The 15,950-nt window shown below is 41.3% G+C and overlaps 2 protein-coding genes across 2 annotated transcripts; one reads left to right on the top strand and one right to left on the bottom strand.

Annotated features, from left to right (window-relative positions):
- The first annotated feature begins 1,582 nt into the window (after window positions 1–1,582).
- On the top strand, window positions 1,583–2,223 carry LOC116263873 (uncharacterized). Its single transcript, XM_031643679.2, has one exon. The coding sequence runs from the start codon at window positions 1,767–1,769 to the stop codon at window positions 2,202–2,204; it is 438 nt and encodes a 145-aa protein (XP_031499539.1). The 5' UTR covers window positions 1,583–1,766; the 3' UTR covers window positions 2,205–2,223.
- A 136-nt stretch (window positions 2,224–2,359) lies between these two features.
- On the bottom strand, window positions 2,360–3,333 carry LOC126410546 (uncharacterized). The gene is made up of 2 exons (XM_050080597.1): window positions 3,069–3,333; window positions 2,360–2,970 (listed from the first exon to the last, which is right to left on the bottom strand). The coding sequence occupies exons 1-2, from the start codon at window positions 3,108–3,110 to the stop codon at window positions 2,608–2,610; spliced, it is 405 nt and encodes a 134-aa protein (XP_049936554.1). The 5' UTR covers window positions 3,111–3,333; the 3' UTR covers window positions 2,360–2,607.
- Window positions 3,334–15,950: the final 12,617 nt, after the last annotated feature.

Raw genomic sequence — 15,950 nt, 5'->3', positions numbered from 1 at the left:
AGCATGCCTAACTCTATCTTGTCCATCAAAAAAAAGTTCAAACGCTACAGATTCCCCAGGAAATTGCATTAATGCTTTCTTTTTTCTCCGGAAATCATAATGCCTTTTCAAGCTGTTAGTCTAACGATATATATATATATATATATATATAAGACTTTTCCACAAAATTAGACCACTAATGGAACTTTCTTTAACTTTCGTTCCCAAAAAGATATTGCCCCTTGCACTTGAAATGTAAACTTTCTCAATTTTCATTCCCAAAAAGGCATTGCCTTTGCACTTCAAATGAATAAGCAAAAAGTTACAGAGTACTACCTTTTCTAATACTATCTTAGGGAGAAAAAATGAAACATCCCATCACATTTTTGGCAAATAGAACGAAATTACTTTCTTCTAGTTGTCAAATAAGCACGTTGGGGAATGTGTCTGTATATAGGGGCGCGTGCATGAGGATTGCACCCCAGATATCATGGAATATTTCTTTGGATCTTTCATCTATACATTTTACATATTTTAAAATATTTATTCTAAAATTCATTGTTCATCAGATTAATTAAGGATCTTAAGTCAAACTTAAGATGTGCACTTGAAATCATCATTTTGCTTTCTACATTGAGAAAATGTCTGATTAAATATGAGACAGAGAAGGGTCTAATCTTAGGTTCGTTAATCTTAAATCTTGATCAGGATCTTAGATTAGAGACATAAAGGGCCATCAGAAGCCCCCTATTAGATCATTAAGCCGGATTTGTCATCATCTTTTTGGCATGTTCAGATCTCTAGGATTACATTTAACACCATGATGTATATTGATAGATTTAGGATTACATTTTGCCGGCTCATTACGAATTCATGTTACTGCATGGTTTGCCCCATATGCCAAAAAAAACTGCATTTGTTAATTAAAATAATAAGATTTTTTGAATTTCTTTTTTTTATTATCTTTGTTCAAGGGAAAGAAGGTTGGCATATAAATCTTCCTTTAAATTAGGTATCTGAAATGCCTAGTAACCCCATGTGGTTATATATTATTTTAAGGTAGCATTTGATGGTCTCCTATTTTAAATTTATGATTGCATAAAAGGGTGTGTTTTGAGAGATCTTTCTAGAATTTATGCTACATATTAAAAACCAGATCGAATGAGAGAGTGTGTGCCTTTTAAATCTATGGATTTGAGATGGTAGGAATCCCAAATCACCGCAGATTTCAAATCCGTAGTAAACCAAATACAATCTAAAGGGAAAGATCCAGTGCGAGGAGCATGTGACATCCAAGAAGTTATGGCGCGCTTCTTCTAAGAGGCTTCAACCTTACTTGTTCCGCCCGACTCGTTGAAGGGATCAGAAGAAGTGAAGTTCGTAGAAAACGATCTGCACAAATCGAGATTGAACAATTGCAGGCGTCCAACATAAAACGTCAAGCAAAGGGTAGGATTTTGGATGAGAAAAAACAAAACAAAAGCCTGTTGAAAGAAGCCATGGTTAGGAATCCTCCTGACGTACGTCTGTCAAGCTTTTCTTCTCCGCTTCACGCACCGCATCAAGCGCGTAGACTGAGTCGCATTTTCTTCCTCACTAAGCATCACGCTGGGAATAATTGTTGGCGCCGTAAGAAATATCAATGATCGAAAGCTGTACAGTAACGGAACTTCACCCATTCTCCTCATTTATGATCGTACTTGTTGCTCTATATATACGAGACAGTTTCCTCCTTCCCCTGCGCCCCTTCCTTGATAGAGAAAAGATCGATAGAGTCTACCACCAAGATGGAATCTGCCTGCAATTCGCTGGCTTCAAGGCCATTGGTGAATTCCCGACCACCTAGGCCCGGCACCGGTCGTCCGCGTTTCCGGGTGAGAGCGACGTCGCGGCGGGATTCCGACGACCGGATGTTCGGCAGCAGGATGGTGGACGAGAACATGATTGTGCTGAGAAAGAGGATTCAGGAGATGAAGATGGTGGAGAGGAACTACGAGGCGCCTGCCCACTGGATGGAGTGGGAGAAGAGGTACTACGCATCGTATGATTCGGATGTGTGCGAAGGGGTGGGTCAGTTGCAGAGGTTTCTGATGGGCACCAGGCCCAGTGTGGCTCTCGGATTGCTGCTGCTCCTCGGTTTCAGCGTGCCCACTTCTGTTCTTGTAGCCCTCTTAAATTTTGTTGAATTGGGACAAAGGATTGTAGACGTTGCCATTCACCAGTAGATGAAAAAATTTTGATTTATGATTGTTGATCGTGATCAGGAGGAGCCCCGTAGGGCGCCTTCTGAAGAACTTGCAATTACCTGAAAATTTGGATTCTCTTTTTCAGTTTTTCAGAGGAGAAACTGAGGTGGGAGAGATCTGTCGCCTTGTTTCGGCATTCTGCTCCGCCCACTAATGTAAAATATATCAAGTAATTTGGCATATTTTTTCATTTTAGATTACACCAACAAAGAAGAAAGAATAAGATTTGAGTTGTTTCTCCCTGGATTAAGACGCTTTCATCTGTGCCTCAATGGTCATACCTGATTGAAATGGCGTTGAACCCATTAATGCCTTGGAGACGATGTCTCTGCAATGGTACTTCAGCCGCTTGGAAAACTGAAATGGCGGCAGACCTCTGCCCTCATCCGAGCAACAGGGTAACTTTCCTTCTGCCGTTCCATCGGGAAGGTCCGTAGAACCGACGAGGCGGCCCAGTATCGCCTCCTTCCCCGTCAGGCCAGGGGAAGAAGTCCCCTGCAGGCCTTTTCTGGCCGGACTGGAAAAGGCTCCCCCCCGTCCGGCTGCTAGCCTGACCGGAAGACGGCCCGGCCCCATTGGGTGACGGCCTCGTCGGGCAAGGAACGGCTGACGGGTAGACATCAACATACAAACAAATCACATCAACAGGCAACGCTTCTAAAGCAACATAATGGTGGAGCTGTCTACTTGTAGAAAGAAATTTGTAGGTAGACAGGAATGCGAAGGACGATGATTTCAAGAAAGCCTGCAGAAAAGTTGGCCATTACCATCCCAACAAGAACCCCATCGACAAGAAGGAAGCAGAAGCCAAATTCAAGCCGAGATCTGCAGCCAACTGGGTACCTGAATCGACAGTGACGACCTCACCATCTTCTTATTCACCATCGACAAATAACATGCGGATCGTGCATTCCCAGTTCTGCAACTCTGGTGGTGTACAGAATGGGGCAAAATATAAGGAGCCCAACGTCCCAATTCTTTTCCGTCGTTTTTATTGGTTCACGGATGAGAAACACAACAAGGAAACTTGAATCCCCAATTTTTTTTTCCTGCATTCTTCTTTTGGGAGTTCCTTACTTGCATTGGATTTTCTAAAAGTCACGGGCACTGGGTTAAGCAGAAAAAGGTACGAATATGTAAATGAAAAAAAAAATTTGTTTAAAAATATCAATGTAAAAATAAGAAGTTTTTTCAAGTCCGTGTGGGCAATTGCCTCCACATATAACACACACCTGCCTGCCTCCCTCCGTGCTGGTTTTATGATGAGCCGAAATAAACCCTACTTTATGCCACCTCTATTTTGGCCAGCAACATGGGAGAAAATCAATTAACGTGCACTTCTCGATAAATTGAACGGTGAGAGGGAAGTGTTTATCTCGACAGGGTCGGCGAAAGATTTCTTTGAGGTTTTTTTCCATCAAAGCAAACAGTCAGGACAAAGAATCCCGTCCATTTGAATCTCAGGGAGCCCGATCAACTTTTATCATAAAGGAAGCTTCCATTTTTTCCACGTATAATGAGTCGAGCTAATTTGGGTTCAACCCGAATTCACTATAAACCAGTCGAGCACAAGTTTCAGTTATAAAACGAAATGTAGAGACGTCGACCTGATTCGAGTTCAACTCGAGCTCACTATAAACAAGTCGAGCACAAGTTTGAGTTATAAAACAGATTGAGTTTGAGTTACACGAGTTTGACTTAAATTGTGTCTTTCTTGTTTGTTAATCCTAATGAGTTGCTCGGTAATCTTTATTAAATTTAGAGTTTTTATTTTCAATTAAAAAGATATATGGTGAAATAAAATTAAACAAGTTAAAGTTAGAGCTTACCTTATAAAGCTCGACTCGAGCAACATGTCACTAGACCTGGGCATCGAGCCGGCCTGGCCTCATAAGGCCCAGGCTAGGGTCGGCCCGACACCCGAAACCCGAGCTTAGGCTCGGGCTCGACCCGTTTAACAAAATAATTTTTAAAAAAATATAAAATTAAAAAATTGAATATTAAATAAATTTTTAAATAATAAAATGAATATTATTATTAAATAAAAATTAATAAAAAAAAATAATGGGGCCAAATACCGGGTACTCTGGGCCGGTGCCAAGCTCACATGTGGCTGGCGCCTAACTCGGCTTGTACATTTTTGCTTCATCCACGTGAAAAGAGATGGTCGGAAGAGTCGAATAAAGCATTTTGATGTTTTGTTGAACATGGGAAGTGCTTTTTGGTACATTCACGCCGGATTTGATGATTTTCGACCCGAGACAGTAACAAGGCAGGCATATGTGAGTTAATTTCTAAAAGAAGTTGCTCTTTGTTGTTGCTCAATTGTTGAGCAGCGTTTTGTTAATCGTTCGTTTGTTGGGCGGCGTTTTGCAATTTATTCATAACATTAAACGAAATAATATATATAGATCATGGTTGTAATAAAATTTTATATAATGCTACATATATGTTATCGGGGCAGGCGTAGACACTGAGGGCCCAAGTGTGGCCTCTGCAAATTGGCTTAGTCTTCCCTGCAAGTCGGCCTAATCTTCCCTGCAAGTTGAGTTCAGCACCAGAGTGTAAGCTGAGCTCCACCTTTTCTGAGAACTGTTAGAGCTCAAAATTGGCGGGCGGAAGATCTGGTCATCCACCGCCATTAATTCTTGTTGAAGTCTTGAGGTTTCGTCATTCATTTATACGTTGTATCTAAACATTTCCATCATCCACGCTGTTGTCAGTACACTAATGAAGGTCCTAGCGATACCAAACAGAAGCAGAGTCCCCCGACGTCCAAAAAAGCTAGGTTGCTTATCTGATCCTTAAAGAAGAAGGAAAAAGCTAAATCGAATTCATGCCCTACCCTAACCTATGATTCATGATCTTCCATTAACGATGCATATCCCAAGGTTCGATGAAACTAGTTTTGTACATGAGCCACGTCGTCGAGCTTGAAGTTGGTAAGCGCAACTCGACTCGACTCATATATTACTCAGATCGAGCTCGACTTAAGTTCGGCTCTAGCTCCGCTTACTCAATCAAGCTCCACTCATTTACCAACTCCTCATTCCACTGGAAATTTTAAGAATGACTAAAAAAAAACATATATTAAACAAGTTTAATCGAGTCAGATTCATGTAACTCAAAGTCGACTAGTTTACAAATGAGTTGAGTCATCTCGATGTAAGTGAAAGTAATAGGTTTTCTTTGCTTTGGTATGTGGAGCAAACGTTTGGTCGAAACTCTTGGCGTGGACTTTCCACCAAGTCATACCAACCACGATTATTTTCTGGACCAGTAATACTAATTGCTAACCGGACCATACCGAACACTGCGAGGCTCGGTGCAAGTCAATGTCCAAGTCAACCGAAACATATTGAGACAAGAACCGTGATTAGTTTGTCTTTACAGCCACAGTGCATGCAAGTCCACTTGTGGGCTCATCACTGGGAGCCACAAATTATTGACTTCGACCTCATCAACGTCTTTGTCCCCGCATTCACTATCCGATGCGTGGACCTGGTCATGGCTCGACTCAGCATGTTCAACGCGCCCCAGTGTTTGTAATCGAGCCCTCGTCTTCTTTGGAGAACTGGTGGACGGAAAAATGAAGATGGAAAGAAATGGGAGCGGATCTGTCGTCTATTGATGTGTCAAATCACTATGTTAAGAGATTAATAATGTACATCAATTTGCACCTCCCATTAATGAAGACATGCATAGAGTGCGACCTACCAAGTCATTTTTTGGGCAACTTTACATGGTTATGAAGGTGCCATTCTAGTTTGTATTTTGCAATTTTTTTGTGATAGTGAAAAACAAATCTGCGTGACGGTCATGAACTTATTGTCTCCAAACCAAGAAAATCTTTGTGTGTTCTTCTTATGTTTTCTTCTTTCCTTGATGCGTTGGGAGAGTATGAGAAAGTCACGTTCCTAACACTTCTAAATGTACATAACAAGTCGATGTTGGAGAGTGTACATCTCTTTTCATAATGGCAAAGGAACTAGAGCAAGTCACAGCTTTATAGTTTATACAAAGACCAATGACAGTTTGTTTACTGCCCAAAGCATGAACTGCATATAATTGGGTTTTCAGGTAATTATATGTGGTGAAATGATTGATGAAACCATCGATCTCTCTTTCTTGCTAGACTGAGCAAAAGGCTCTGAGATGAAACACCATGCATCGTAAATTAATAAATGAGAAGCTTCATCTCCAGTTCTTGCCAATTGTTGACCTTAACCACAACGCTCATAGACCTCTGTCTTCCCATGCATCTGTTGCCTTAAGCTGCCTGACATTAAATGCTTCAACTGATTATGCCGAAGAAACACATTACCGTCCTGCAAACTAAGCTACCACCATCTGCATTATAAACGAACAAGTTTCATTACAGTAAGAAAAAAATTGAAAATGATTTTATAATTGGTTCCCAGAGCGAGGGAGCTCCCTTCAGTCCAAGTCGAGATAGCCACTACCAGACCTTGCTCCTGCTCCGCTCAATCGGCAGATTATCCATTCATCCAAGTTCTAAGGAGAAGCTGCCGGGCGAACGAGTCAGCAGAAAGGATTGGTAGAGAACCCATCCTGGAATGGACAGAAGAGAGCTCCTTCAAGCAAAACCGGACATCAGATTTTTCTTCTCCCTCAGAATAACTCAGCTTCTTTGTTCTCCGGATCAAGAGATCTGCTTCTGCGGCAGCTGTAGAATTATACACCCTTCATGCAATATTGAAGATATATCTAGACGTCTACAAAGAAGTACAGCAGCAACAAAGGAGAGAATACCAGGAAATGGGGTGGCGAGGATTCCCTTATTTATAGGCTCCACTAAGGTGCCATCTCGCCCCCTCCACAAAATCTTACACCAGTCAGGTCACAAGATCTACCGTGCATATCTTCATTCAAGGAGCGCTGGTACAACTTAATTTTCGTATTGCTTTTCCCATGCTTTTTTGGTACTGCTCCAAGTCTTCGTCCTCTGAGTTGCAGCAAAAACTTGAAATTTTTAGGTTCGAGCGGCGTTTGACTCAAAGTTACCATATCAACGGTGTGTGTGTATATATGAAGAGGAAAATAAACACTTATCAGTTTTATCGTTTTTTTGAAATGAATGCTTAACAATGAGAAGAGAGTTGGTATCTGTACTTAACATGTTGTGTTTGTTTGAAGTTATGAATTCTTTTCACGTACATAATAAGGCTTTGTCAACGACCAATTAAATTAGTCAACCTGCTTAGAACTAATTTGTAAACTTATACGTAATTGAAGAACGTTGGTATAAAACTTAATTTGAATTTAAAGCCTTGAAGATGTGGGTGGTGAATTCCACTTGGCTGGGAATCCGGGCTGCTACTATTTGGACTCAGGCGGTGAACGTGGCGTGGCCTCTACGGGCGGAGGAGGAGGACTGGACGCCTGCACGTACTAAAATATTCTCTGTCCCTCGAGAAATCAGACACAGAGCTCTTCTTCCCCCGCAGAGCTGTCCGTCTCTGCGATCACTCCCACTCCCCTTCTCAACACTCCCTCTCGCCCCCTGATCTCTCTTGTCATTCCTTTGAACACCCCATCCTCTCTCTCTCTCTCTCTCTCTCTCTCTCTCTCTCTCTCTATAGTTAATATGAAGAGACAACTCAGTGGTGGTTTTTGACGAAATACAGTAAGCAAAAACTGCACGTACCGTCTTGATTTGATGGTGAGCAGAGTCTGTTCGCAGCAGACGTGTTCCATGTTCAATCTCTCACCGTCTCATCTGCAGACCTTGATTAAAAGCCTAGTCATGTGAAATGATTATAGCACATGATCTATGCAGAATCATCTCTTTTGTGAATTGGCAGTCCAATATTTCGATCCATTTGGATTCTGAATTCGCTACTGACTGAACATTAGATGCATGTCAGACAATTGTTGTTCGGCTAAAATATGAAGTTTCAGGACTTAGTGTGCGAGCTTATCTCATCAGCTCAAGTTCGTCATTTACAAGATGAATGAGTGGGTTACAAGGAAGGGGTTTGTGACGTGAAGGATCAGTAGTTGGCAGCCTTGTATTCTCATGGAAATGGGAAAAAGGAAGAGTTTCAAATCTAGGAGTGACCGCATTTTATATTCATTTGTTGAGAGGAACGAGTCGGCAATGGCTATTTTGGTGATGGTGTTAAAATTCGATGCAGTTGCGGTAACCAATTCCATCTGAAATGCAACATAGACACTCTCATAATTCACATATCATTGATTCCTTTGTTGAAATTAAGCCAGCAAGAAGAGAGAGCTCTAAGGTGATGCCAAGATCAGGTCACCAGGTGTATCGAATATGTACACAGCAGAAGTCTGGCGACTACACAAGACTTCTGCAGCTTTTGTTTTCTTTTAATAGCAGATAACTTGGTCGAGATTCTCCTAGAGCGGTAGTGAGGTTCACGATTCTAGAAAAGAAAAAAAATCCCAGTCATGATTTACAGAACATGAGTAGAGCGGTAGTGAGGTTCACGATTGTAGAAAAGAAAAAAAAAATCCCAGTCATGATTTACGGAACTTGAGTAGCAATGACAATGGAACCACTTACATCTAAGCCAAATCACGTCCTTTTAAAAGGAACTCTTCATGGTGCTTTACATTACTAAATCACTGGATATCATCTGTCATCCATGGTGGAGTAATTAGCGCTGTGTTTTAAGTTGATGGGAATGGTTTCTACCCACAACATTGCCTTGGGAAGCTAAAATCTGTATGCATAAGGTACGGACCATTTCTGTCACTGCGATCGAGATGTGCTCCAGGCGTTGATCACGGCCTTGAACCTCCATGGTTTTTGCAGCTTTTAAGTTATGCCCATCTTTTCTGCCTTTGTGTTGCTTTTCTGTCCCAATTGTGTTGTAGGTCTGACAAATTTTGCACGCCAGGGACTGTGTTCTACGTGTCCAACTGTGTTCCGCGTCTTTTGAAAATGGATTCGACATCAATCGACTTCTATTGATTGTCATCAAATATATCTGACGAATGCAGGGGCTATATCTTAATTAATCAAAGTCAGTCACCTTTGGAGAACACATCTACCTCTCGTAAAAGTAAGGCTTTTGAAATGAAAGTCCATGCTAATGACTGTTAATGTGCAACTTATTCTAAATATAAATTTTAACCAGGATAAGTTGTCTTTACTTTGGAGGGAGAAAGAATAGTTTCCCCAAAGAGGGGAGGCAATGAAATTTTGTGTCTGAGTGAAGGGCTAAGTTAAACAGGTAAAACACTTGAGAGAAGAATGTTTTCCTTTCAGACACGCCCCCAGACATCTTTTTCTTTAACTTTAGTGCCTTTCTAAGATGAGAAAACAACTGCGGGCATTAACTTCAGATCTATTGTTTACATGAACCAGACAAAATCTTTAAAAATCTAAAAGCATGAGATTGGGATAAACATTAGAAGATAAATAAAAGATATAGAGAGACAGAGGGAGATTCTACTACCACAAATATATATATATATATGATGTTAAGATCGCATTAATCTTTAAAAACATTGCTGCCTTAGGATTTTGTGAGCAAGGCTATATGCCCACAACGAAAACCAATCCTACCCACCAACCTAGGCATTAGAAATGGATGGTGTTGAAAAAAATACTCATTTTTATACGTAGGTATACGGTTTGTTTATGGGATGTATACGAGTTCGGGTACGTATGGTCAGCCTGTGGACTTGTTAAAGGCAGTGATCTTGTCCTTACCTGCACCAGAGTCTTGTCACATACGGGCACCACCACCTGAGCTTTGACCCTATTTTTGGTTCCTTTAGACCCCTAGTGGACTGATCAATCGCTCGAATCACGACGTCCACTAACCCGTTCAGTGCAAGTTCCTGAAGCCCGTACAGTGGCCAGTTAAGATTCCAAGTGGTAATTTTTTGACACGGACCTCAGGATCGATCCGAATGCCGTCAACATCCACCTTTGATTGCATACATGATGCCAATCTATAGCTAGTACTGAAAAGTGATTAGATCTCGATCTCCAAAAAAATTGAACTTCAGGTCTAGAGTTGGATCTTTCCAGCTGCAATGCTGATCATAAATGATATTGTGGTAGATCTCCATGTCCACTGGTTTCCTTCTCCTAGTGGATTTCGTCTAGCAAGCTAGCTGATAGAAAACCAGTCACTTGCTTCATTCTCATGGATATGCACTCGCTTTAGAAAACCAATCACTTGCTTCATTCTCATCATGGATATGTACTAGCTTTAGGGTTTTATGCTGATGCTGCCGAGCAGTCGGGAAAGTCTTTTGATATGGGCGCGGTTTCTTGAGTCACTGACCAAAACAAATGTATATAGTTTCTCCAGACGATGCATTCAAAAAATGAGAAAGATTTTCTTTAAAAAAATGACTTACAGGAGAAGCAAGGTCTCCCAAGAGTTCAGGTCATACAAAGCGTGGATAGAAACCAGGTTTTGTCATAACTGAGTTTCCAAGAAATCTTGTTTGGATGTTATCCCAACATCGCGAAAACCCAGTTTCAGGGAAAACGTCATTTTGCCTCTCAAACCGAGTTCCCGCATGCATTCAAACACGCCCTTAGAAAAGTTATTTTCCAAACTAACCGAGCTGGGATGAGGGGCGTCGTGTTTGATACTTAACTTGGCAAAACGAGGAAGAAACTCATGAATCCAAATCTGGCTTGGTTCTGCTGCTAAGAGAGCCTGTTTCTGAGAATGGTTTATGCAGGTACCAAGTTGTAGCACAAAGTTAACTGCAAGCTAGAACTGATTACGTTATCATCCATGGACTTGGACTAGAATTTGGACCCACCAAGACCCCTCTGCGTCTCGACTCCTGGTTCTTCTGACTCCGATCTGATTGTTCAGGTAAGCCATACATGTCCTTTGCTTCAACTTAGGGATCCAATCTCAACCCGTTCAAAGCAAGACCTCAATCGCCATTGGGAGTGCATGGATGAATGTTTCACCTGGGCATGGATGAATTACATACACCTGCGCAACCACAATCGAAGCCAAGTTCAAGGCATTAGGTTAGGTTGAAGTCAGGTTCAAATGGAAAGCCATCAACCCAAATAACAGTGCCATTAGTTGGATCAATAAACCTTCCACAATGTTGTTAAATAGTTTGACACACTGCATCTAGATGCTTGTATTCCTTGTGAGGACTTGGTTCACAAAACAGCATCGACGGATTCGATCATTTAAACTATTTTTTAAGCCCCAGACATCAACCAAACGACTGCACGGCATCAAATTTCAGGCTTCCAGGACAAGTCTGCAACATATTTTACAAGGTTTCAACAATGGCGCCTGCTGGAGAATCGCACCACCGATCGAGTGAGCCAAACCTCCCCCTCCCCCACCCTCCTGCACCAGCCCCTCGGGTCCGGGGTGGTGCTGATGTCATATATCTCAGCTAGGGAATGGCTGCGAATGCGGCGAAGAATCACATACCATAGAAATAAATAAATACAAGCCTAGTTATAAAGAGGCGCCTGTGAGATACAAAACAGACCTCCATCATTTTGGGAACGGCCTTAAATCCAACCATGTAAGACGAATCCGACGACGAACATATTTGCTTAGTAATAAAACTTGTCAACGTGCTTAGATTTAGACTCAGGAAAACTGTTAAAGAAAAAACCAATTTCATATATGCAAATTGAGCAGGCAGCACATCAAGGTATCGATTTCAATATCAATGGCAGACAAACCCATTTCATTGAAGTAGTTGAATCAAAACCCCGCGTTCTCTCCCTCACTCTCGTTGGGAACATGATGCTAGACAACCAGCCACTCAAAGAAGCTGCATGGCACAAAATATGCCGACAATAACAAAAAAGGATGCCTTGGGCGAGGCCGCGAGGGCGATAGCATATAACCTCCATTTCTTCCCACTGCATGCTTCATGGCGGTGTAAGAGCTTCGCAGCTGAAACCAACTTTCAAACCCAAAAGAAAAAAGCGTAACTATTCGGATTGCTTGAGACAAAGAATATATTAAGACAACTGCGCACCTACCACTGTAGAAATAGCAGGACGAGAGAGAATGAAACGGAAACAATTTTACATGGGTCCTCAGAACTTACATCCACCGCAGAAACGCAATGACGTTTCATTGACATAGATAACCTTGTCTTTCAATGATGTGATGAGTTTCACAATACCAGCTAAATGGCAAAATTGCTTCACCATAGCCAATTTGATTACTCCTACAGGTACACAAAAAGATCTCATTTCCTACAGCATCGGCAGACAGTGCCATAGAAAATACAACCCCATGGCCTCTATGCGAGTAAACCAATGGATAAGCTGGTTCCGGATCATAGACAGATGGGGAGCTGAACAGAGGGTTTCCAAGCGTCTACAGCAGCAATGGTGCTAAGAATTAATTCTGACAGCCTACTGTAAATTAGAAGCTGATGAGATGCTTCCGGTTAACATTTTCATGATAAAATTCAATGGCAGCAGCCTGTGTAACAAATTTGTAGCAAAACATCGTGACATTTGGAATCATTGGAGATACATACGCCGTGGAGAACTACTAGAACTGCAACCATCAAGAAACAGATGGAGATAGAAGCACATTTTGTTCCAAATTCGATGATTAAAATTCGGAAACGAGTGACCACTGATGCTAAACGTCATACAGAATTCACGTCGCTGCATACAAAAAGGGAAGTGGTTGCACCGACTACAATGAAGCTTTTAATTATTCATAAGCACGACAAGCTCACGAGAGTTTTTAAAACCATTTGCAGGAAAAGGTTTTGAAAGTAACATTTAAAGTCTACGTAGCACAGTTACACCAGCCCCCACATAGAATAACTCTATTGTTGATCACATCGTCCATTAAGTATCAGGGTCTGAAGGAGCTAGACTAGACACGAGAATAAAAATCGCCTTTGTAAACTACTCCATCACCGAGGAGAATCAATGGGTTTCATAAGAATATCTTGACAGCTTTCAGTAAAACTTGTCAAAACCACGTGCAGCTACAGAACTAGTAGTCAGCTTGCTCGCCAGGAAATAAGAACGCTAATGGAGGCATTGAACAGTACTGGCCAAAGTTATCAACCAGAATGGCAAATATAACAAATGGAAGTTGACATCGCTTAATTAAATACTAGTACCGGTTTTTGAATTAAATCATCTATTTTCAGAAGAACATTACAGCATCACTACGTAATATACCTCAAAATAACCACCAAATTAAAATCAGATCACATTGTACCGAGGGTTTTCCCTTGGGTACACCCTTCGTGTACCGTTTATGCTGTCATGCCATGGCAAACTGCTTCACATGTTTCAGGCATGCGTGACATTTGACTGCAAACCGGAGGTTCTGCCACAGGTTTCTCCACGTAACAGCCTTGTTCAGGAAACATGGCTGCCAATCTATGAAATCACCATAACGTACAACCATATATAAGAGGGAGAAACATGACATCAAGCCGGCCGGCCGATCATCAAGTTACGCAGGCCTACCGATTCATGTCGGAGGAAACAGTTGTGGTGAGGCTAAAGAAATGAAATAGCAGAGACCAGTAAAAGAGGTAGTACACTTTCACAAGAAAAGCATCTAGTTATTTTTATTAAATTGTTTTTCCTTGGTTTTCCTACCAAAAGAGATAAAGCCCGCCCTCCCTTCATTTACCGGTCTATGGTCTCCTTTCGAAATGAATTATTCACTTGGAACGTCACTCTTAAAGCGCAGCTTGTAGAAACAACCTAAACATTCCATACACACTCATGAATGGCAGCAGATTCGGATCTTGAAAAACATCGAAAAGAAACAATATGGATCAGGTAATCTAATTATGATATTCCAAAAAAAAAAATACATAACAAGCGTCAGACATCAACAAGATAACTTGGTAAGAAAAATCACCTGGTCCCTTCTCCTGTCTCTGTAAGTAAGTTTAGTAACTAAATAATGATATGCCAAAGCAATCACATTTCAAGCTTCAGACGATCACAAAAAACAATAAAAAAATTTAAGCCCAAAGGTTCTGGCTCCTGCAGTAGATGGGGAGGCTGGAGAACAGCAGCTGTGGCGTGGACCCGGTTTAAAAAAAATAATAATAATACTTGTTAAGATGCCAAAGAAAATATACATTCAGGAACCCGTCCCCAGTTGACGTGGGAAGTTCTTTAGGCATAGAATCACCAAGAGAAAAAAAAAAAAAGATAATAAAAGAAGCATGTTCCAAAAAGCAGAGTTTCCTGACTGTATGGTCAATGAATATTCCTGCAAAAGCATCAGCGATTTAAGCCTTGAACTACTTGGAATAGGGTTAATATGTCATCATCAGCTTCAAGGGTTTCATTTCATTCATTGTCCTAAAATATTAGGGGGTATAGCACGCCAAGTAGACACTTCCTACTCTAAGCACCTGATATCAACAAAGCAGCGAATAGACAAATACACAACAGTAATCAACGGACTCCTAAAAAATTTGAAGATACACACAGACAAAACAATGCTCTGCCAGAACCAATATGCTTTACAGGAAAATAAAAAGAAAATTAAGATTATTATAGACAAAGCAACTATTGACTCGTGACTGCATAAAAAAATTGCAGATACTAACCTTACCAAGCAAGGAAGCATTTAATAAGGATCAGGAGCCAAGATTACTTTACTTATCCTACGGTGCTACACCAATCGACTTAACCGTGTAGAAAGCAATGAATCGGCGTACTGATAAGACGGTAAAGGCGATTCACGTACCCCAAGGTGGCAGGCGCGGCCATGACTGTGAAGAGGTGCTGGCCACCGACTCACCGCCGACCCCAACTTTAGCCTTACCATTAGGCTTGTTATATGAACAGCAACAGAAAATTGATTCTTTTTTACAGGCAATAGGGAAATTATTGAAAGAATCGTACGATGGAGATCTGATAATGTAAGAACGGAATCCAAACTATCAGATTTGCGGGCGAGTTAGCCAGACATTCAGCAAGCACTTAAATGAGGAATAGTTCTAAGGGTTTACTGAACGTGATGGTGGGGGGCTTGCCCATCCTTCTACCCTACCATCCATCATTTATAAAAAGTAAAGGCCAGGAGCAAAGAGCGAAAGAGCGAGAGAGATGACTGATAAACATCGTTTCCCAATGGAAACTGCGTGAAATGGAAAAGTAGAGCTCCCTTCAATCCAAAAAGGGGCCTGACATGAATGATGCAGCTCCTGAATCATGCAAGCCACAAGCCTATCCGAGTCCTGATGCCCCTTGGGTAGGACAGTGGAATCCATAATTCAGCAGCTCTATCCATTCAGCAAGAACCTCATTTGGACTCAAAGGAGCTCTACCCATCGTCTTCATCATGTCATCACCATCTCAAAAATTAAACCACCGCCAACAGAAGAAAATAAAACCAGAAAAGCGAGAATAAATCTACAAAACTGAACCAAGGAAGCAAACCACAGGCAAAAGGGAAACGAAGAAACTGCTGAAAAAGGCAATAGAATAGTTAAATGAACTACAAGAAATTTCATCACCACCACCAGAGCGTTGAGAAATAGAATACTTGAAACTAAACAACTATGTAACGTCACTGCATATTGAATAAAGATGTTGAAAAAGCATAGCAGTTAAGGTTGAAGTTGAACTCAATCATTTCTGCAACAAAAAACTCACACCCACGAAAGGTTGAAGATCTAGAGGAGCAAACGCCATTTTAACTTCACGAAGGACAAACCCCAACCACATCAACAAAGCTAAGGCCACATAGAAATATCTTTGGGGGT

This window comes from Nymphaea colorata, chromosome 11, assembly GCF_008831285.2.
Source record: "Nymphaea colorata isolate Beijing-Zhang1983 chromosome 11, ASM883128v2, whole genome shotgun sequence".
Lineage (NCBI taxonomy): Eukaryota > Viridiplantae > Streptophyta > Magnoliopsida > Nymphaeales > Nymphaeaceae > Nymphaea > Nymphaea colorata.
Note: the sequence above shows the minus strand (reverse complement) of the source record. Positions and strands in the feature narration are given on the sequence as shown.